At 46.7% G+C, this 23928-nt stretch overlaps 1 protein-coding gene across 1 annotated transcript in view; it reads right to left on the bottom strand.

Annotated features, from left to right (window-relative positions):
- Gfrl (Glial cell line-derived neurotrophic family receptor-like) overlaps positions 1-23928 on the bottom strand; it is a 217633-nt gene that overhangs the window by 24841 nt on the left and 168864 nt on the right. The window contains exons 5-13 of the mRNA XM_033332476.2: positions 22948-23075; positions 17749-18714; positions 16717-16893; positions 7128-7233; positions 6731-6883; positions 4584-4718; positions 2976-3181; positions 1277-1537; positions 675-739 (exon numbers count right to left, since the gene is read on the bottom strand). Of these exons, the coding sequence (XP_033188367.2) occupies positions 675-739; positions 1277-1537; positions 2976-3181; positions 4584-4718; positions 6731-6883; positions 7128-7233; positions 16717-16893; positions 17749-18714; positions 22948-23075 (2197 nt within the window). The remainder of the gene's footprint in view (positions 1-674; positions 740-1276; positions 1538-2975; positions 3182-4583; positions 4719-6730; positions 6884-7127; positions 7234-16716; positions 16894-17748; positions 18715-22947; positions 23076-23928) is intronic.

The following is a 23928-nucleotide window of genomic DNA, read 5'->3' as shown; positions in this document are numbered from 1 at the left end:
TTGAATATTAATTATCGTCGACGTTAATCGCGATACTCGGAATTAAAATTTCCAGTCACCATTCGACATTGTTGTTAATTCACCGACATCGATCGACGAGATAATGAACCCCGCATGGTGAAAAAAAGATCTTCGTCTCTTTTCGCCGGCAATACTCGTATTCGCGTATTCAATGGTTCGCATTTTTACATTGCACGAAACAGTGTTAAAAGCTTGTTTATCATTTCCGCTCGCGTTTCTTTACTTTCTCGCCAATTAAAAGCTTTCCCTCGTGTTTCCCCTAAGCGCTGCGAGAGTATCAAATTTCTGAATTTCCGTTTATGTTACATCGTCGCGTACGCGATTAAAGTCACCAACGTCGCACAATACATACTTGTAACATTGTTCGCTTTTAATAATCGCAGCCAAACCGGCGGGAAATTTGCGCGAAACACAGCCAAATTATTTATCGAGCGAGTAAAACGGCATTCGAATTTCAGCGTACTCCATGCCACAGTTATCCTGTATTTAAAGAAAAATTCCGTTTCAACCGCCAGCATTTTTCGCTGCTCTAATCTTCCTGAACTTTCGATTGGTTTCCAAATCGTAGCCCGTGTTTCTCGAATCTGCCAGCCGGCCGAGAACGCTTTTCGCCCGGTCGCTCGCGAAAATACCTTGCAGATCGTCCAACTCACCCTCTTGCCTTCGCCCTCCCTTATGTATTGGTGACTTTGCCTCGGCCTTTGAACCACACAGAAGCCTATAAAGAGACGAACGTTCAGACGTGTGCTACACGTTACCCGGCAAACTGTTTTCCTGTCTTCTTTCCCCAGTTCCCGCCCTCGTCTCAACCCCTAACCGTCGCCACACCCATTCCCCGTTTCGAATCTTTCTTTTAGCCCGTTTCAAGCCCTCCCACCCCATCGATTCGCTTTGTAACATTCGACGCACGGGCTTTCGCGGCAACGAAACGAAAATTCCTCGTGTGTCCTGAACAGAATCTCTCCCGTCCGGTTCGAACGATCAAAGGAGCTGCGCTTTTCCCATTCGAGAAATACCGCGCTCACGCATCGCTCTTTTCCTTCGTCGACTTTCTTTCTCCGAGATTTCAATACTTTGCTTCTTTTACTTCACCGATTTGCCAATCCCCGCGTGAGTAATTGCCCCTTGTCGTCGCGCACTTGACTCTATTTAAGTTGTCAATTCGAAGACCAATTGATGTAATTGTTTACGACTTGAAAAGGGAAGAAAATCTACAGATAGACAAGATTATTATTAACAGCTAATGGACACTTACGAGGTGGCGTGGTAGTTGTGGTAGTAGTGCTAGGAGTGGTACTTATGGTGGTACTGCTGGTGGTGGTGATTTCCCAAGTTTCTGTAGGTTCTGTGGTCGTCCATCTCGTCACTTCCGGTATTTTATTATCTTCCACTTGCTCCACCATGGTAACCGTCGTCGTGCTAACCGGTGACTTGGTAGTCGACGAGACCGTCGTTGTCGTGGTCCTCGGGTAATGATGATGTTTCCTCCTCGCGTGATAATCTTTCTGAGATTCGACTGAAACCATCGGCAACTTCGTCTTAGTGCCTTCTCTCCACTATCTATGATTGCTTCAAAAATCTTCTAAAATTACTTTGGCTCTCTAGGATGAACACATCTATCCCTTAACACCGGAAAAAATGAAACGGACGATCGTCGAATCGATCGAATCGTACGTTTCAGCTAACGGGTTGGCAAATAAATTCACACCATAGCAGGATGGTCCAGGTTAATTTGCATCTAACGTGTTTATCGGCCAGGCGAAAGGAGGCCATCAAACCCTGCTGTTTGACCTACATTTCCTATCGGGAATCGACGAAAGACGATCGAGCTGGTCGATGCAGTTAACGCCGACACACACATACACACACGCGCGCGTACACACGTATACAGGCGATGCACTTCTCGATCGAGCAGCAAGCGCAATTTCTTCATATCTAAATGACTTATCTGTCGGCTGAATGCCGGCTACCATCGAGTTTTGCAACGCGATTCGCGGTAACAGATGTAAGATCGATAAAAGTCCCGTTTCGCTCGTCCGTACGTTCTTTCGTTCAATGTAATAGCAATTCCGCGATCTCAATGAACCCTGGCGATCGCTAGACGATCGCTACAGATGAACGTCTTTATGCTCCGGTCTGGAACTTGGATAAGACACGAGTTCCCGTAGCTCTATTGACTCGTCCTATCTTTCTTCCATTTCGTACTTTCTTTGCCGTTTGCTCCCTTGTAAAAAAGGCAATAAATCTTGTTTAAAAAATAATTTATGATATTCGTAGAATCGAGGTGTATCCGAACACAGAACGCCGAGAGAGTTAGAGACTAAAGCCATTCATCACGTTTTCCAATAAACGGCCGAATTACATATTTAGCCGGGGGCCAGGGCGGATGATAAAAATAAGATGAGCGTGCGCAAAGGAATCGGCTCTGTCATCGCTCAGATATTAATCGTCTCAGATATTAATCACCGTACGGACTGGCACATCGTATTGTCTCGAACGTTTCACCGTTCTTTTGGGCAAATGTTTAATCCCGTCGGATGATTTTATCGCGGGAAAGACACGACCTGCTCCAAGTTTTTACCCCGGAGAACGGACATCGTCCGCCGCTTAGAGCATCGAGGGAATTGTATCTGCGACGAAACAGTCGCTCTCTTTCATCTTCTTTCGCTTATGGTATCGCGTGAACATTTTTGTCGATCGAAAAGGGTCGATTACGTCGAAACGCGCGTCCCACGACTCTTGTTATTCTTTCTATCGAACGCCTACGTAAAGGCGCTATATTTACGCATAGGCTATCTGTCATAAATAAACTCGTCTAACTTGGAAACACTGTAAAAACGAAAATACGAGAAAGTTCGTGCTTTGCGAACAAATTTTTCTCGAAGCACGCGTAATATTTTATCAACGACCAACTGATAAAATGTTAAAGGTTGGATTTTTTTTTAGGTACTCACCCACGCAAGGGTTCACCCAGAGGAGTCTCTGCCAGCCCAAGCAATCGTAAAGTTGCGTGAGCTCCGTGCCCTTGCACGCGCAGTTCGATCGTAGTTCCGTGCCAAGTATTCCCAGCATCGCTTTCCTGCATTCTGCCGTTGGACCGGCACACTTCTTCGTTACGCTGTCCACCGCGCAGTTTTGCTCGTAGTACTCCAACCTCGCTCTACGCAACGTAGTAATTAGGTTACGCCGTGAACTACTCGCGAGCATCTAAACGACCAGTATCATCAAAGCGCTCGTCACGAACTTCCGACGAAGACTGACGTTTCGAGGACGAGCAGCAGCTCTCTCTCTCTCTCTCCCTTTGTCGCTCGGCCAAAATTGAAATCGAAATTATTCGGTCATAGTTTGTAAACATGTCAACGGCCCAATAGGATTTCCGCATTTTTGCGCGGGACTTTGACCTGCTTTCTAAATTGTTTTCGGGATAATCGCGGTTCTGTTAGGATATGCGCGTGTGTGTTTATAGGACGTAGAGCGTTATGCACGAGATGGTTTCATCGAGTTTGCTCGATTATAGGCTCGTCGAATGTTTTCTGCATACGGAAGCTATTAATAATACATATAATTGTGATGATTCATGGATTGTTATTCGAGCAATTGTATACGATAAAATCAGGATAATCGCCGTAATTTATTTGTTCGATTACGACTCGTCTTTTCGATAGAACGCGGCACCTCGTTATAAAAATTGTTGCATAATGCATCAAACGATTAAAGAATATTCGACGCGATAAAAACGAATTCGTATCACGGTGTGATAATAAATCAATTAAAATGCCTCTACGATATATGTACGCTGGAATTCAATTGTCGCGCGATCCAACCGCCGGTCGATCGAAATCGATCCGCCATGAATATTTGCGTTCGCATAAACGCTGGCAGGGGCAGTTCACGATTCCTTTCCAATTCAAAATTTTCAATCGAATTAATCAACGGCCGGATTTTAATTACACTCCGTTAATCGACTGGCGATAAATAGCTTCAGCTTTTTCAGCTGACCTCGCATCGTGTCGAATTCCGAGCGGATCCGACGGTTATCGTAATTGCAGTGCGGCTGGACGAACGTCTTTTTCTTAATAATGAAGTGTTTCATTACGTGGCAAGACTGGATCAAGCCGCGTCTCGTTGACTCGCAATTTAACTTTCAAATTGAAACGGCCATGCCTTCCACTCGGGAGTTGGCCAACGTGAGAAAAAAGGATTCGAAGCGTTTAATCAAAAGGTCCGGTTTATCCAGACCGACGATACAATCTAGCCGTTGCTGTTCGCGATAAGCGCCAGACAAAATTGTCCCGCCATTGTTGTCCACGGGGCCGATTAATTTTTGCGATCTTAATACAGCCTCGATTAATCTCGTTTCTCTTGCCTCTTTCGTCTTTCAACTACGAGATTACGATGTTCACCGTGAAAATGGAGAGATTCATTTTTCTTGGATTAAGCGTTATTAACCTTCTTTCGTGAACCTTCAACGATGCTGTATTAATTTTATACGACGATATTATAAGCGATCTCGTAATCGATATTACATTGTTAATTAGGCTGTTCCGATATTTCCAACGTACTTGCATGCCTCGTGTTCCTTGCAGGCTTCTGCCAAACTGTGACAGGTCGGCAAATCGCCCTCGGTACGTTGCGCGCACGCAGGGTACATCTTTTCCTGCGCGATCATGCACTCGTCCTTCTTGCCGTCTGTTTTTCTGCAAAAAAGAAAAAAAAAACCTTATTCTTATTTTATTTATTACATTTGTTCGCGACCGTTTTGTCGAACGATATCGATACACGTATTTCTGAAGATCGAAATTCACGATTAGACGATAGATTGTCGAAAGGATTATTAAGATAGCGCGGATAATGGGAAGATATTTGGTTTTAAAACGAGCGATTCGATTCGTCAGTGTGGTCAGATTGCGGAAACAAAGGGAAGACGAAACGATTTACCGCATCACAGAGCACCGTCCTGGAGTCTACCCAGAGAGTAAGAGATCTCCATCTACCTTCCCAAGGGCTCCAGCAAGTTTTAAGGGAGAAATTCCCAGGCACCGCAAGGTGGGTATTGCTCAACGAGCATTAAACGAGACCGCCACGTATTTTATTCGACCTCGAGACTTTCCCTTCCCTTTGCTCTCTCGTGTCGTTCGATTCTTTTCTCATCCACGTACGTCGCCCGTGCTCTCTCTCTTCTATCAATTTTTACGTTTTATCAATATCCCTGACGAAACTATAGGACGTTCTAATATTTTGCCTAATCCCGAGGCATTCGATCGATCAAAAATTAAACCAGCTGATCAAACGAACGATCGTTCGACGATCCTTTGAATTTTCCTCGGATATCTCGCAAGCAACCGCCCCCATAGTGCTAAATTAATCGTTGCATCTTAGGATAGCAGCTGGAGAATACGAGTTCCAATTTGTCAAAGACACGGCAAAGTCCGGGTACAACGAGAGTCGTCAAATATTAATAAATCCCGAGATGATACCGATATCTCGTGTTTCGGGGCGGTTAGACAAAGAAACGGTGGCCGGGACAATGAATACGGCGTACGGGAAAAGTTGGAGTGAAAAAAAAGTGGTGGAAGAAAAAACCTGAAAGACGGATAGAAAGTTTCTGCATTGTTTCGTGGGCAAAAGCCACTTAAAAGTTAAAGGAGTTTCCTTCGAAAAGAAGCCCCGACTGGTTGCCGTTCGCGCGGAGGGATTAGAGATGCAGAACTCCGAGTATTTCCAGCGCAACGACGGTTCTTTGTACGAGGCTATGCTCTCCTCTGACCCACCTTTGTCTTTCCCTATCACTTTTGCCGTGAGTTTACTCAGGATTACGGCAAATGTACAAAGACAAGCGGTCTTAATTGAGTCGTATCCGGCCGAGTCGCGTTACCAGCCATCCCTTCGTCTCGCTCGTTCGAATAATCCTTTAAATTCTCGCGGATTTCATTTCGCCATGAAAGAGCACGATCTCATTTAAAGATAGCCACGTATGTCGATGATCGTTGCATACTCGTTGCATATTCGTTGCATCATCGTTGGTTGACTCATCGCGATCAGCGCGGTGACCACGATTGTGGAATATCTTCGCCGGCTGTGGTTATTCGATCCTTCATTAATCAAGCACGAAATTAATTAGCGGCCGAATTTATCTTCCGCCTGTGATACCCGCCGGGTTAATTGTTTCCGCGATTAATTCGATACCGTTCCAAATAGGAGGTTTCTGCTCTTTTCCGTGAATGCCATCCACGAATACGATATAACAATTTCTTCCGCCCTATCTGCCACCTGACCCCTACGAAACAATCCACTCGAATCGTTCAAGAATATTTTTGTTTTAATAAATATAAATAACACGGATCGCATGCAAATTCATAAAATCCCGTGGGCCCCGACAAGTGGCCGGCTCAACCTTCTCCCACCCCCCCTTTTTTTTTATTGTTTCGTTCGTTTTTTATCGTCGACAGACATCGATTTGCGAATACACCGGAATATTCTCTCTACCGAAGCCGCTGCGAGCGGAAAACGATTTTCACACGGGTTGCGTATCGTGGATTTATAGAATTTTTTTATCTCGTTATTTCGATAACTATCGCACGATCGGACAAGAAACGATTTTGCTACCGGTCGAATTTTCTATTTTTCGTACACGCCTCGTTTCGTCGTCGATCCAACTTTCGCATATTCTGCGATTTCGATGGTCGGCCTCGCGTCTCTTACGACTCACCTGCACAGACAGAACGCGATCTCTACCGAGTGCTTGTGATTCGCGGATTTGTAGAAATTCTGTAACGCTTCCATACACTCGTTCCTCGCGCAACTCGTCGAGTCGCAATGGTTCAGCACCGGTTCCATCAATACCTTGCACTCTGGATCGTTCCTGCAACGAGAATTCACAGACTTAACAGATTCGAAGCTTCTTAAAAACAACTATCGCAGACTAATGCCACTTTCGTTAAAGAATTCCGAGAAAATCACAGCTACCAGCGAAAAGAGCGTTTAACGAATCGTCAAACCGAAACCGTCAGGTTCGAGAAAATTTCGAAATGTCAGAAACAATATGAGAATACAGATTTTGCGTTTAAAGATTAAGATTAAGAGTGGATAATATTTGTTTAACTCACCTGCAAGCATTGTACGCGTGGTGACAAGTGCTGGAAAGCACGACCTTGACCGGCTGCTGGATCTTGTCCAGATCCGACGAGGCGGATGGTAACACCACGGACGTCTCTGTGGAAAAGTAGGATCGAAACACGTTGTACAGAACGTGGTGAGAGAGATTGACAGGATTTCGTGGGCGAATACGAGTGTTATGTTTGCGAGTTAAAGATCCTGGGAACAGGGACAAATGTTAGCATGGCTAACTGGTGGTTCCAAGGGTTTATGTATACGTCGAGTCTCTTCTTAAGGGAGAATAGCGTGTGGCAAGAGCTCGCAGTTCACGAGGAGCGTAGAAAGCGGAACGTATGTTTAGCTAGTTTAGAGAGAGCTTTAGCAGGGCGGCGAACTTATGTTCATATGTTGCGTTAAACTTAACCGAAACTGCTTATGCGTCCTAAAGCGACGGAGCTTATGATTTAAGGTCTACGAACTTGCAAGTTCTCTTTCGATAAAAAGGCTTCTGCATGTAGCGTGGCAAGGAAAAATGCGGCGAGATATAAACCAAGCTTCCAGGTGGCTAGCGAAGGCAAATGATAAATCATTAGGTGACCGGTTTGCCTGTCCGGAAAAAAAGACGGCCTCTCACAGCGAATCTTGAATATTTATCGGCCGATATTTATCCTGGGTACACTTGTCACTTAAAAATAATCGTCGAGAATAATTGTTTATTTATGCAAATAACATCGGCCGCGCTACTTGATTTTGCCGAGCGAAACTGGAATTTACAAGGCTCGAGCAGCGCTTATTAATGAAGTAAGATCAAAAAGACGATGAATAAAGCGGACGTCGTGGAATAGGAAATTCCTTTCGCGTGTAAACTGTCGTTAATTTTCCCTGTTAAACACGAAAGTAAAAATGTTACGAATCCTGTTAGTCCACGCAGGCTGGAGAAAATTTTTCATTTATCCCAATTTGCCCCTCTAATCGGCGATAAATATCCAAAGTACGACGGTTATCCGAGGCCATCGAAGAGAAACCACTCGGGACAAGGTAAAGGAGTTGAAAGGAGCATGAAACGAGGTAACTTCGAGGGTGGCCGAGATAGGATCCACCCGATGACGAATGCTTGGCATCGTTAACCAGCCACCCTTGTTCGATTGATGGACTTGGTAGGCAGGGTTAACGACCTTGGGACTCGAAGAACCCTTCTGAATATCGGTGGAACGCCAGTCTCTACCTTCCTACCGCAGCGAAAAACCACTAGAAACGGGTCGTAAGAGGGGCGCAGCCTACTCGGATGACTAGCCATAAGTCAGCCGTTTCGAACAGCGTGCCTTCGACGCACTTTATTAAGACAAACGACCGGCCGACGTCTTTCTGTTTCTTCCTACCCTGATCGCTTTAATCGCCGCCCTCCAAATCTTCGTTACGATGGGTGCTCCCTCTCTATACTTCCACCCATCTTCGATCGTCGTTGTCTGCTCGAGAAGTTTCGAGCTTGTCGATTGGCCGAACGGACATTTCGTTCGATACCTCTGAGACCTCTTTGCGAATCTGCAAGTTTCCTATAAAATTACAAAACGATTCTATAGCGTCGAAGCTGTTGTATTCTGTATCGTCGATGAAAGAGCCGCAACGATAAATAACTTCTCGACTCGGCCGACTTGCTGAAAGAAATCGAAAGGGGAACTAGTCGTCGTGACGAGCAAAAGCGAGCGAGTAACTTCAAGCGGCGGAGTAATTTGCGAGGAGTCGCCGATCCGTGCAACTTCCCTTCGCTTTCGTCAACCGATATCTTCGTAGTATCGAAGGCTAGGCGTAAATTCTGGTACGATATTAAACGTCGTTGTTGAATACGCTCGCGTAACAGAATCGTTGAATCGTTTCTACGGGCCAAGTCGATTTCGCGAATAGCTTCGATCCGTTCCACTCGAAGCGGACGAACTCGTCCGCGTTGCGAAACTGTTGTCAAAGAAACTCGCTTGTTGATGGTCTTGACAACCGAAGGACCAAGAGAAATTAGTCGAAAAATATATGGTAAACAAGAGCGTCCAACTTATCTTTATCATATATTCTTATCGAGGATATCGTTGAAAGTTAGTTTGGAGAAAAAGTTGTCGGGATCGTTATCGATAAAACGACTCCTTAACGCAATCTCTTGCTTCGTATACGCTAAAGCGAAGTCTGATTCAAAGCGGGACTTTGGTAGCAATATTCCGATAATTTACGATCCCGAATAAAAGTTTCTCGAATATATCAGTGCCAATAAGAGTACAGAGCGCATTGAAAATTCCGCTCTCGAGCTAAGGTCGCCGAATAAATTCATTCGGGATGCCTGGCGCCGGCAGCGTCGTGGAAACATGTTCTCTTACTCTATCCACCACGGTGGATTCCCTCTATTGATATTCCCGCAGTTTTGGAGCGGATGGCTCGCGTTATGAGGTAGGCGGATACCACCGGTGTCCTTGAATCGATGGCACCGATCGTCCTCCCTAAATAAAGTTGTCCGAAGTTACGTCGCCTTAAAGATTCTATCGATTCTTGTTCGACAAGAAAAGAACGGTATCTGGTGTCGTCAGAGACCCGAGTGACGTAGAAGATAATTCTACTTGGATCGACAAGTTTGATTCTCGTCTTTCGTTGTTGTTATCATCGTCAGCGTTATCCCACGAGCAAAATTCCATGATTCCAATGATCGTCGCTGAATCACTATGGTAGAAACGTCCAATTAACGTCCGATCTGTTACGCCCTCCGCATAAATTCCCCTTAATTGTTTCCGAGGCGTTCACGAAACGTCACGCAGCATCGTCCAATTAAAATCATCGTTACCGTTGTCGACAAAAACCATTCTCCTCGACCAACTCGGCAACCAGTTTCCTGACCGAGAGACGCGCGATAGCTGGAGCGAGAAGAAGGAGACACGAGGTCGTCGAGTGGCGCAGGAATATCAATCGCGGGAAGTTCGGAGAACGCGGGCTGGGCGGTGCCTTGACTCGATCGCGAACAGATTCCTCTAGTTGGTCGGAGAAACACAGCCAATTCGAAACGGCGGTAATTGGAACCGGTGTCCGTCTGGCTGCTGGAGAGATCGATGCCGCGACCCGCCCTCCCGTCAGGGTATATCCGTCCTGAAGCAGCCGCCGAACCTTTCCGGTGACGCAGCTGCACACCAGCCTGGAAACTCGACGAGCCTCGTTAGAACTCGCGAGCGAGGCAAATCGGTCTCCATCACGGATAAAAACGACCGCGTCCGTTCGGCGATTGTTCGCCGTCGATTCGGGCCACGGTGAAATATATACGCGAGGAAAAGAGTCTTGGAGAGTTTGGTCGGAAACCGGAGGATCGAGACGCGACACACTCGTTCGATACCGGCATCGTTCGGCTTTCGTTGAAATTCCGTGGTTAGGAATTTCCAGACGATACGTCTGAGAGTTTAGGCTCGTCTGTTTCGACATACTTGCGAGTATCGTGGCTAAATAACCGCGAAAACCGAGCCACGGAATTGTTCTCTGGTAGGAGAGGGTGGGGTTTGTGGAACGGATGAGACTCGAGGACCAGCAAGACCGTGTACCATTTTCCTAATTCGCGTCGCTGTGAAGCGTCGAGCGGGAATTCAGGTTCGAGAGGTAGCGAAAGAAGAAGAATTCGTGGAATGGAGGAATCGACGAAGCGTGAAATCCTCGTAGTAGGAAATCGCGGGGATCGATGCTTCCGTATCGCTGATTCTGTGTATCTTGCGACGCGTTGTCGCGTCTGTTTGCGTTTACGCGGGATTGTAACGTGATATATCGTGACGGTGGACTAATTAGCGCGCCGCTAATAGCCGATAAAATACGGGGGGAAAGCGCGAAAAAGCGTCAAAACGGTCGCTAGCCGACGGCTCTCGACGATTGTAATCGCGTTTCGTATGTTTGAAGTTAATTGGATAATTAAGCGGTCGACGCGACTGCTCGACGTCGGGTACTTTGCGGGGAAAAACGCTACGTTGAAAGGTGGGGCGCCGCGGGATAAAACAAATTTCCAAGTAAGCAAAAGTATTGGTTGAAATTTATAACGAACCGGACGGGCTTTGCAAATATGCGATCGATCGAGCTAATCGATCGGGCGACGCCAACCAAACACGCCACCCTCGCGGACAAATGAAAAACAAACTGTGCTTTCTCTACGAGAGCTAAAAATTATTTGACAGCAATTTCGAACCAGCGTTTTTGCGGTTGGCCTCGTTGTGCACACGCGACACGATTAAACGGCGAGTATACAAATAACGAGCAGAAGGACGAGGAGGGGAACGAAATTGCGAGTAAAAGTCGAGATCGTACCTTCTGCTGTTGCGTTTCGTTCCTTTTCTTCCAGACGTTTCTCGTCGCTGTGTGCACGAAACGTACGAATTGGAAACCGTGTTTGAGCGACTGTTACGCAACTGAAGCAAATGACAGAACGAATATGCTCCGCAAGGAATCGATTGTTTAGAGGGAGAAACGAGAGAGAATCGAGACGCGAAGTACCTACCCTCGGATGACGATAGAGAGGAGAATATCGATCAGCCATGACGTAAATAATAATTTATCAAACATATGACGTTTACACGTTGAAAAATCTTCCCGGAATATAGGTATCGTATTTGAATTAGTAAATAAGTGATCGACAAGGGACTTCGACACGACGTCGTTTTGCCACTAACCTAATTCGTCACGCGTCTGACCTACCAGCGAACGCGAGGGCAGCAAGGATTTCCTGGGACGAGTGTTATTAAAAGCGTCCAAGCTTTGGATTATTATCGTTATTATTGCGTATATAGATGGGCGCAACGATCATTCAAACGCGACTACACTCAACCCACTTTCCTGTTAATTAAATGAAATAGCAAGCGGAGAGGAAGACGCGCATCTGCAGACGAGCGAACGTCGAATCCCAGTGGAAACACGAAACACTCCGAAACGGATAATTATCGTTTCGAATGACGAAACTCGGGATAACTCGAGCCACGCGTTCTCCGAATTTTCCTGGCTCGATGACCGACGAGATTCGTTCGTTTCGACTGGTGGAACGACGTACGAAGATGTACAAGCGTTAATTACCGACAACCGAGCTCGTGCTGTTGTTTCCCAAACGAGAATGAAAATAGGTATAAAAATGTCGAATCGAACGATTTCGGATGAAACTATTTTCCGCTCTCCAGTTACTTTATCATCGACGAACAACCGTTTACTTTTGCCCTTATCATCTAGCACGGGCTTACACGCTCTATGGTTACTATGGTGGTGTTCTTAGGAACTACCTTGACCTAGCTCCAAGAGACTTGCGAACAACTTGTAGGTCCACGATGCACCAGCAAGTTCGATTAAGTAAACCGATTAAGGGCTTGCAAGGCGACGCGACGTGCTTGGACACCTAATGTAACTAGACTTGTTGAGTAACACGATGAATACTTTCCTAATTACGTTGCATCAAAGGATTCTATTTAACTTGCGCATACTACCAGCCACGATTTACAGTAGCTTGAATATCTTCCGAACAAACAAACGCATGTTCGTATCTCGTTTGAAACGTACGATACTGGAAATACAATTTCGTCGCTGGCCAAGGAACGATCGTTTCAGCGAACGAGGCCGGAGAAAGATTGTTTCGTAGCGCGTACTGAATCCTCGCGTTTTCGCGGGAAAAGGAAAAATGTAGGGCATACGGCACGTTCGCGGTCGGATTTTACTTTATATATCCGAAATCGATAGGGGCGCACTTTTGACGAGCACACTCGAACGTGCTCGCAGGTGCGCGGAGGCGGGCGCATGCCCGGACCTAGATGCGCGCACCGCTGTGAGTTATAATTACGGTGACCCGTTTGTTTAACTCCACCGATAACGAGCAACGATTTTGCGCCCACCTCTTTCTCCCCCTGTATTTCTCTTTTTCTTCTCTTGTCACTCTTCAGCGAACGAGAGGCGGAGGGAAAGAACCGCGGAGAAAAATACACGAAATCGCTTTCACCCTGTCGATATCGAGCGCTAAATCTCAAAGCGTGCTGCCGCTTTTGACCGCGTAATTAGCGCGAACGCGGATCTGTCCCGTTCTGAAAGCTAATCGAGTAATAGTCGACTGCCTTCGCGAGCTTCGAGAGCGAGAGAAGGTTTCGCGAAAGCGCCTGTTTCCTGAGACCTGCGAAACAGATTGAAGCTTTCCTCGCGAACAACTGGGTTGTAGCGTGGCTGTAAGCGCTGAATGCGAAACGCTCGTTTCCGATGTTACGCCTAATCGAGTAGAAGAACGTTTCGGTGCCCCGACTCAAGTCGACGTCACGGAGTATGGATTATTAAACGATGACGTTGACACAGGTTCACTCAAGATGATCGATATTCTTTCAAGATTTAGCAAGCATGCAAAGCCATAACGTTGCGCGAACAAGAAACGAGAAGTTTCGAAGATGCAGCATCGATCCGACGAAAAGCAGTTATCCGATGAACCAAAGAATATCCGATAAAGTTCCATCAAGATAATGGAGCAAACCGACGAAACTTTCTTTCCCATTTCGAAGGCAATCTCTGCGGATAAGTCCGCCTTTATATCAAATTTCCAACGCCCTCGATCGACCGCTTAACTTTCACCCTGACGTGACGCATTTCGATGGATCGAATCGATCGATCACCGGCTGACTATGCAACGAGTGTATTTCGATTCTTTGCAAATTCCACCGTCAGGATGCTATCTTTTCCCTCTACTTTTTTTTTCTCCGCGGAAGAAAAGGAAGGGAACAGAGGAGAAATTTATCGGTCCGATTTTTCGAATGGAGCCTCGACTGCTCGCAAGATCCTCGCTCGAACGTCGAAACGAGTTTCCGGTCCCGGCAGGCCGCTCCACCGAAATTGAATATATGAATGCGAAATTGCAGCGGCGCTCAGGTCCGTCGAGGATTCGACTTTCGAACCGGCAGAAAATAGCGACTCGTTAAGCGCCGCGTACCGCCCGGTCCACGGAGAAACACGGCCGAATAAGCGGCCGAACGAATTTTAATTAGAACGCGACGAATGGCGGGAAATGCGCGTTTGTTCCTCGCCAAGGTGAAAGCCGGCTTGATTACATCTACACGAATTTCCAATCCTACCTACATCGTTCGAGAACACGATGATTTTCATCGGTCCGATGAGTAGATACAGCCACTCTAAGACTGCTCTATCCTACCTTAACGAGACAAATACACGAGTGATACACGAATCGATAATTTGTGTTGCTTATTTTCACACCCATACTATTTCTCTCGAAAGGCTGCAACGTGTATATTCCTACGTGTAACTACGAGACGTCGTACCGAATCCATTCCTGTTACTTGTCACGAATATCGACTAATTGTGTTTGATCCTGGCCTCGCAACATTGGGCACTGTCGAAGCGGTCGCCACTTCCAAGAAAACTCTACATTTGGTCCTTTTAGTTTTCTCAAGCACTGAAGCCATCGACAGCATATAGACAACAGACTGGGACGAAGGCAGACCATAGACAGTAGACAGGCGACGATGGCTTTCAGTTATAGGGTGCTTCACTGCTAGCGTGCGGATCGGAACTAGCTCAAATTATATTCCTACTTGTACACTTTTGTGTTAAAATATATTTTCTACTTTACAATTTATCCACGCGTTCCTCTGTTCGTACATCTAATAACCTCGACAGACACGAAAAAGAAGCTTCGTGACATCCTGTTTGTACGTAAAGCGTTTAAATGATATAGACAGCTCCAGTATTGCGGAAAGTATGAAAACTAATGTAACGAAACCGTGGAAATATCATAGGACCGGTAAGATGGATACAACGACGAACAATTACCTGGTTCCGATGTCGCGCTTTTCAGAATCGATTTTTCGGCCGAGAAATCCATCATCCGCGTTTCTTCCGAACGGATCGCTGAACAGCGAGACACGATCGCCTCGCGTTGCTCGTCGGAGCGTAGGAGTGGCCGTTTCGTTCGAATCAATCACCCGACGGAACATCGATACGCGGGTAATCGCTGGATTAAAGGATAACCAAGGATAATTACTCGCCGTTCGATCCGGATGCAATCAATTCTCGATGCGTTATAGTTCGCGCTTACCACCCACCCTCCGGCTTTCTGTCCCCGCGATCACTCACATCCGTCTTCCTTGCTGTTGATTTTTTCTCGCGCTTCCAACGGACCTGACCTGACTCGAACCAAACGAAAAACAACGCGAGATCCAACGCTTAGGCAGTAGCCGCCTTAAAAATTTTTATTTCAGACGCACGGTAGCAAATGTGTAGTTTAAAGTTTCAGATAAAACGAACCATATTTCGTGGTATTTAATAACGTCACTCGGAGAAATTTAAACGTTGATAAAGCTGTTTTAGCTTCTCATTAAACACCCGAAAGATTGGTTTAGCCGGTACACGAATACGTTTCTGAAAAAATTGCAGGTTGTGCATTTTTCACGAGTCCGCGAGAATTTACAGCCGCTAAAACGGCGCGTATTTGCCGGTGGAATTATGCTGACCATAGTTTTCTTCTTGTTAACGTGGCGCAACTCGTCCATCCATCAAGTTGCACGAGTTACGAGACGGTCTCCGGGAAAATATGTATCCGTTTCGCAGCGGCTGAAGCCGTCTTTTCAACTCGCCGTCGACGCGCTTCCCCTCTTACGTCGGCAATTTCAACGTCGAGACGAGCCCTGGACGGGCGCACAGGCAAAATTATCCGGCGAATTTCGCGGTACAAACTCGTTCGGAACGTAGTAACGAGACCTCGTAAATTTTTCTCTTGCTCGCCGGCGTGAAAGTTGGCCGCGAAATCGATCGGACGCGGAATATCGCCGCAGCATCTCCGCTCTCTACCAGACTTATCACCGTGAAACTTTAATTTAATTTCGCCTCCGAGTCCCCTCATTTCCCTCCCGTTTCCCTCCTATCTACTCATATTATTTCCCGAGTCGCCGGATTTCGAACTTTAATCCCGACGAGCCGACGTAACTTTTCGGCCGGAATCCACGTATCTCGTCGTAGGGTCGACTCGAGATGGGAGCGAAATAAATCGCCGATAAGCCTCGCGTCTGCGGAAGTTCAATTGCCACCCGGCGGAAGCTTTCCTTTCCTCTGAGATACGCTTGTTTCCCGCGTTTTAATTAGAACGTGCTTTCATACGTACTTCGAGTCTGATTAAAGTGGATTTTTAAGAATCGAGCATTTCTGCTCGAAACGTTAGAATCGTTTAGATTTGTTTTAGAAAATCGTCGCTCGAGATGCATAGAGCGACACGAAAGTAACACAGTCCGCCGCCGCGTATCGTCCAATTTTCCTGCCACTTCTAAATCATTTTTTTCAGGATTAAATTATCAGAGTGGCACCGAAAGTCTATTTCATTTACAAACATGTGTTTCACAGCGAGGCATCTTTGTACAAATGCTGTCAAATGCTGTGGTCTTTATCTTAATAGAACAAAATGGATCAAACGTAATTCAATGAAACAATATAAAACAAAAAATGTATTTCCTCGTAGAACGAAGGAAGCTTTTGGAACAACCTAATATTTGTACACCACGTTATGGTATCAATGTGTTTGCACTTTAATCTTCTCACCCTGTAAATGTACAATGGCAAAAGAAAAAGGTAGATACTCACGATTACGATCGTCCGTCTGGTTCCTCTTATGCTGCGTCTTATGACTGTGTCCTACGGGAACAGGTATCTGCTTCATGTCCACTAGATCACGATGTTCCGTGTCGATCAACGGATTCTCGAGCTGCGACTCGATCACCTCGAAGCTGGTCGAGTTGTCCGGATGCGAGATGACCTTCACTGTAAACGAGCAAACGTAACGGAGCATGGAGGAAAGCGTCCGCGCGTCTGATCTTTGATTCTAACCGCGTTTCCATCGGGTACGACTACCGCCGCGGAAATCTTATTCATCGCACGAAATCGAGCGACCTAGCTCCAAGCGGACTCTCTTCGATCCGTGAATATCGGCACGTGAAACTCGGAGAAAATGCTTCTCAAACGTTTTCAGGAATTTTCTGCGCGGCGCGAGATTAAAGGAGACCGACTTCTCTAGTTCGACAGCCTTTCGATTTCGTCGCTGCGACGGCCCAAGTAACTAGAGGAATAATAAAAAGTCGGTTACAATCTTCGCGAGATCGTCGCGTTAGTCTGTGCACAGAAGCGTATTTTAACGCGGAAATGACAAAGTAGGTAGGTTTTGCTCGAAGAAGCTTGCTGCGATTGATCGCCTCGTCCGGAAATTCGAAATGGTCGTAACTGTTTTTAAGATCAGCAAGCTGGCGATGGGAAAGCAAATTCGACGCAGCGGTAGGTCCGTTCAGCTGAAAATGCTCGGAGAATAATCGGACCGACACGTTTACGGGCCGATTCGATCTCGATAATCGCTACGCACCAGAAGCTCTTCGAACCATCGCGAATAACTGTGCCGTTGATAAAAATAACAAGTCGCTCAAGGGGACCGAGAGTAATTCGAGCGATTCACAGCTCGTCGATGAGGAAATGCATATTCGATGAGAAAAGCGAATGGAATGAGAGTTTGGAACGCAGAGAGGCGACTTGGTACTTTTCGCGTCCGATAGCGAGAATGACGGCGCTCGATTAGTCGAAGAGCCGCGATCGATGGTGTCTGGCGCACCTTGACACCGGTGTACGAACCTTGGTCGACGAACCCTTCGAAGGCCTCGCGGAGATCGAAGAGCCGGTCGACTGGTAGCGCGCCGATCCTGAACTCGTCATCGAGGTCGTCGTCGGCGCGATCGAAGATTGCCCGGTGCTCGTAGGTGGGTCTCGGTGCGAATTTCTTCGGCTGCACAAGGTCAGGCCTCTCGATACGTTTTGTCTCGTCCACGGTAGGCGTTGGACGAGCCGGTGACGGATAACTCGACCACGACGACGACGACGATGACAACGACGACGACGACGAAGACGAAGACGACGTCGCGGCGGACGGTGGTGCGGGTGGTGCAGGGTGGTGCTGGTGGTGCTGGTGGTGCTGGTGATGGTGATGATGGTGCAGGTGCGCGTCATGCTCGCTTTGGGAGTGCCTTGGCTGCAGGTGCACTGTGCTGGAGGCACGATCATGCTTGGACAACGTGGAAAAAGAAGAAGAAGAAGAAGAAGAAAAAGAGGAAGAAGAAGAAGAAGATGAAGAAAAAGAAGAAGAAGAAGAGGAAGAAGAAGAAGAAGAAGACGAAGAAGAGCCGCGATCATAGAAGCTCTCAGGTCCCTCCATTTCACGATCATCCGTATCTTTCTGCCTGTACAGAGGCCGATGCTCGTCGTCGGTACCAGCACGAGCCTCCTGCCGGTTCTCGTGATCGGCACGAGGATCGTACGTCTCGACCACGAGGACACCGGGCCTGCCAGGCAATTCCGGTGCTTCCTGATGACGGCCGTGCTGATGACGATGGCCGTGCTGACGCCTCTGTCCCGGCTCCTGGACGTCGTACGTGCTCTCGTGGTCGTAGTACGAGGTGCGCGCGGCCCCGGGGAACAGAAAATAGGGGTACATACTGGTCGGCGGTAACCAGATCTCCTGGTAGCTCTCCTGCTGCGGGTCGAACGGATACAGGGCCGAGTCCGTGCCCGACAGGTCTACGGAGGTGGAGGAGGGCAGGAACTCTGTAACACAGAAGCAGAGACGCGGACGAGAACGGGGTGAGTGGGGTGCGTGATCGCATCGGTACACGTGCACGGACGGGTTTCGCGTGCTACGTGCTACTCTTGTGGTCGTGGTGACACGGTGATATCGTGGTTGGGTGATTGTGACGGTAGTGATGGTCAGAGTAGTGGATGAAACAGTTTTCGAAACGCGTCTGAAACCGGCGTTTCGGGGTTTGACTACCTGTGGTCCAAGAAACTAACTGCTTGCACAGGGTGTTGCAAAAGCGTTGTAGCAAAACAATTTTATTGACCAAAAGATCGTAAGAAGCTGTACTCTAAACGTTTTCAAAACACCCTATTCTATCGTTAGCTTCTTCGTCGATTCTTACGTTGTCCGAAATTCACGCTTATTGAAACGAGACAAGCAATTGTCCTCTACGATGCACGATAAATCGGTAACCCGCAAATTACTCCAGCGATAGGTTTCCTGTCGAGAGCCATTACCGTTCCCGAGTCGATTTTACGTAAAGCCGTTGAACCTCGTGACGCGCAGAAAGAAGAATCACGATCTCCCTTAGCCGTTCGTCATTGGTGGAAGTTGGCAAGGAACGGCAAAAGAAACCTCGAGGTCGACCGTCGATTCCGATTACGACTTGGTTCGTTTAACCCTCTACTTCTGGCTTCTTCTTGATCTTTATCTCGAATCTTTGCCACGCCGCGCCGTGCTGGCCCACGCGGGGCGAAAGGAAAATATTGGCACCGCCTGAAGAGTCTGTCTCTTGGCGCAGTTCGTAGCGTGCAGCTGCTTGCAACTGCTTGGAACTGTTCATCCGTATGCGGTGCTGCGAGCTGGTAAGTTTAAAGGGCAGCACCGGTTCTTTCTGTCGGATGAAAGGTCTTCTTTACCCTTCGGGGTCGCAGTAGTAGGATTAAAAGGGGGTTGGTTAGGTCGAAAGGCCAAGTGCTATAGTTGGAACATGACTTTTCGCGATAAATATTATCGACGTTTTTCCTCTGTTCGTAAATATTACACCGCGTCACGAAGGAAAAAGACAAAATGGTATCGGCGATTTTTTATCTTTGGATTATTCACTGGAGTAATTTGTAGGTTATTCTGAATATTTTAGTTGCTTCTTGTTTTTTTTTTTTTTTTTTAAATCGACGGTAAACCTAGAGGAAATTCGATCGGTTCGTTTGAGAGTATTTAGATCGAAAAGAGAGGAGTTAGAGAGGATCGAGTAGCGAGCGACGTAACAGAGAGTAGAGAGTCATGGTGGGCGATTAATCGACGGGCATGCGAATTTCAGACAGAAGTAGAAAAATACAAGCATGCAGGTTGAAAACGTGCACGATGTCTAGAAAAAAAGTTGCTCGTGCAAAAGTACAGCATGCGGTGCATAATCTCCTTTGCGTTCGCGCCCGAAGGCTTTCGGATTCTTATCCGCTTTCATCGAATCGCTTTTTTTACGTTCGCGAAACAGAACGCGAATCTTTTTCAGCTATCTATCGATTCGTAATTAGAAAGCTATTTCATCGAACGGAGAAAAGGACAACTTGGAGAAACTGGAATGTTACGTAAGAAAAGATATCGATCGAATTAGCTGCGCTCGATTTGCTTGATTCGTATCGATAACTCGACGTCTGGAAGGAGACGCGGCGAAAAATCGACGATAAAACTAACAATGCGGCGTAATAAAAAAGAAACGGAAAGAAAGAAAGCAAAAAGATATGGTAATTTTTCTCGGCGTCGTTGGCCTCGCGTGTTTCTCCCGGTACAAAGCCGATTCGAGAATTCCCACAGAGAGAAAAGCATTCGTTCTGACCCAGTTCGATTAGACGATCGAGGACGCGAACCTGAAGAGAAGCGAAACGCGTCGAGATTGCGGAGGTTCGCGTATAACCGAGGAAATCGTGCGGATCGATCTCGAAATGCGGATCCTTCGGGCGGAATGCGTACTTAGGGGGTGTGCTGGTGCTCTCGTGCACACGTTCCTTCTCGTTCGAGGATCTCGAGGCTGGATCCAGGCCTTTTTATTCTCTCCCATCCGTAGCTTCGCAGATACTCGGCTGGCGATTTTTCGAGACCGCAAGACGAGACGCGACGCGTCCAGGATCATCGTTCCCGTTCCTCTTGCTGTTCGGCTGCACGATCGACTCGTCATCGGTCTTTTCATAAACGCGATTAAGATTCTTTACGTCGATTAGAATAATCTAGGAAGAAAAATGGCGTCGAAGTGAAATCACGAAATGAGATGGTCCAACGATTGAAGCGATTCCTCGACGACACGTGTCTCTTGATACCGTTTGAACTGCGTTCGATCGGAAATCCAAACTTGTTGCATCACCGACCGTAAGAGAAGTTTCGATCGCGTTTACAAGAATGTTCGTCATAGCAACTCGCGAACTGCAGACGATTTATTCGATTTGCCGAGATGCTCGATCGTATAAATAAAACCTGGAAAATAAAGCGGAACAGCACGCTAACCTTCCGTTTGCTCTGCTTTCCTTTTTAAGAAAGGAAGTGGTACCGAGATGCTCGCGGAAGCTTCGATTTCTGTTTATCAATCGCTCGACGCGAATTCTCAGAACGCGAATCCAGGTAAATTCGTGGAAATCGTAAAGAGTAGCACCGGTTTATTCGACGGCAGGCTGCGTGGCGACTCGCAGCTCGACTCCTCGAGGCTGAAACGTAGAAAATTGATTGCGCACCGATCACGGTCGTTCGTCTAATTGTCAGCAACGGAAAATCAGTTCTCGCTCGGCCAAACGCACACTTATAAAGGAAAGAAAACAAACGCTTGCAGGTCGCACATGCGCCTCGTGTGACTGGTGTACTTACGTAGTAACGCACTAAAATGTAATCCTTTGCTTATTCGCGATGTTACAAGAATCGCGAATTGTTACGCTGTCCATCGTGGACGAACGAGAGTTTTGCAGTTTTACAAGTTACGAGAGTTCCTTTTCATCGGAAACTTTGGCAAATTACCCGAATTCGAATAGCGAATTACCATCGAATCCTGAATAGAAAGATGAACTGAGAATTGAACCGAAAGGGCGGACGCCGCGTCTTATCGCAACGATGATCTTCGATCTGTCGACGTTGATCGTAATCGAGGATAAAAGGAGACATATTTTCACGGGCGAAACGATGAAAGGAGAGGCTAAAAATAACCAGTCGAGTGTCATTAGACTCGAAGGTATGGAAGAAGAGATGTTGCTGGAAGGGAACGGGATTTCAGTGAAATTAAGGTCGAGCCTGCCACGCGATGAAATCCTTATCTACATCTCGATACCGGTGGCCTTTGGTTAATTAAGGAGAAAGGAGCTTATCCGAAGGAGGCTATAACGTCGTCCCACGAGCCTTAAACACCGTGGTATCGCTGAGAGTAATTGCTCCGTCGAGCCTTTCCTCGTACCTTTTCCTTCGACGTCGACGCAACGGGGAAAAATAACGAGGCCGGAAGGCATCTTTCAGACTATCTCTAGTTTTTGGGGTTTGTTTACGACGAAACTTCTCACCGTAGTCGCATTTTAGTTGCTTCCTTGTGGTTGTTTCGGCGAAAATGAACTTACGACCTGGTTGCAAGTGGGCCACGGAAGCTGCACTTGTGCGGATGTCGATAATTCGTAGCTAATTGGGTATAATGTAATTTTGTATTTTGTATTTACGTAATTTTGTATTTACGTTGGCATTCGTTAGAGCGGAAAAATTCATCGCGTTTCAATCCAAGATCGACAGCGTTGATTTCGTTATCCGCAGCGTACACACACATCGATCGAAGAAAAGGTAACAGACTAGAACAGAGTACTTCGGTAACAAGATACAGACAAACAGGTAAACAAGGGAGACGGGCAGTCGAACCTCGCAACGAAACGGACGGTAAAGTAAAAGTGAATTTGTAGAGTGTCATGTACATAAAAGGAAAAAGAAAAAGGAACAATACACACGTTTACTTCACAACACCAACAATCGTCTTCCACAAGGGTGCGCTAAAGTAATAGTTACGATTAACCAACGTTACCACGTATACTCGTTCATTCAAGATTACCAAAATATAATTGACACGGGTTCAGTCGACACAACGAAACAGAGAATAATAATCGATAGAAGCAAGTAATAAATCTCGTGTGTACGCATTGTTACAGATGCCTGCGTATAACGTATCACGTTCACACGTACACATAGAGATATACATACGAACGTAGAGAAAAATTAGTTGCGTTTAAAAACAGGCTCGATTTCATACTCACCAACGCACGGATTGTGATTCACCATCGAGAAGATCCTGTCGCAGCGTCTTTTTATGTGGTTGTTTGGACAGATGCAACCGAACATCGGGGACAGCCGCAGCTGGGTCCAAGAATCGTGACAGGCAGTGCTGAAACACGGAAAAATAGACGTACAATACTATCGTATTAACCGCAAAGCCACTGTTACGAAGAAAATCTTAGAGGTTCCTAGTAATCCCTTGACGGGAGGTGGGATCTCGGAGAAAATCGTGGAAATACGCTACAGTGGCCGAACTTTACAGGGCAAAAGTAAAGAAAGGGCAGAGCAAGGGTAAAGTCTGCTAACTGTTCTCAAGTAAACGCGTTCGAGTTCGAAAGTCAATTGCCGAGAGCTCGCGTAAAGTTTCCCTCGTACGTTCCTCTCTGATGGCGGAAAAAAAAAGAGGAGAAGGTCGGACTTGTTTTAGCGCTCGATCGCTTTTCAAACAGGTCACACGAGCTGGTCGGTGTAACCGCGATCGTCTGACGCCACTTCTGGCCTCGGCCAACTGTGATTTGTAACTGCAACGCGCAACTCGACCGAGCCGAAGCAACGAAACTTCCCAGCCGATGCTCGACCGGCGATCGAACGAATTTGCGAATTTAGCTACGCGTCAGGTACCAAGTATTTCAAAATACCGTACGAAACAATAATACTTTGGGTAAAGTTGGAAAGCTGCGTGACTGGATCGAACGTCACGTTAATACCGTTTACGCGAACTGCATAACAAATTAATCAAGCATTAGTTGGTAAGCGAGGCAGTTTTATAATTATGGAAACGGTCGGTAGTTTCGGGCAAAATGGGTGAAAATGTCCGGCTGAAAGTTTAATCGCCGGATAATTTCCTTTCGCTCGCTAACAACAATTGCCAATAACGAAATGTTTACCGATGGAAATCAAATCGAATATCATTAATTGCACCCTTAAAACCCGTATCGAAAGGCCAGCGTCAATGGGACATT

This window comes from Bombus vancouverensis, chromosome 7, assembly GCF_051014615.1.
Source record: "Bombus vancouverensis nearcticus chromosome 7, iyBomVanc1_principal, whole genome shotgun sequence".
In the NCBI taxonomy this organism is placed as follows: Eukaryota; Metazoa; Arthropoda; class Insecta; order Hymenoptera; family Apidae; genus Bombus; species Bombus vancouverensis.
The sequence above is the reverse complement of the archived record's forward strand: the minus strand, read 5'-3'. Positions and strand labels throughout refer to the sequence as shown.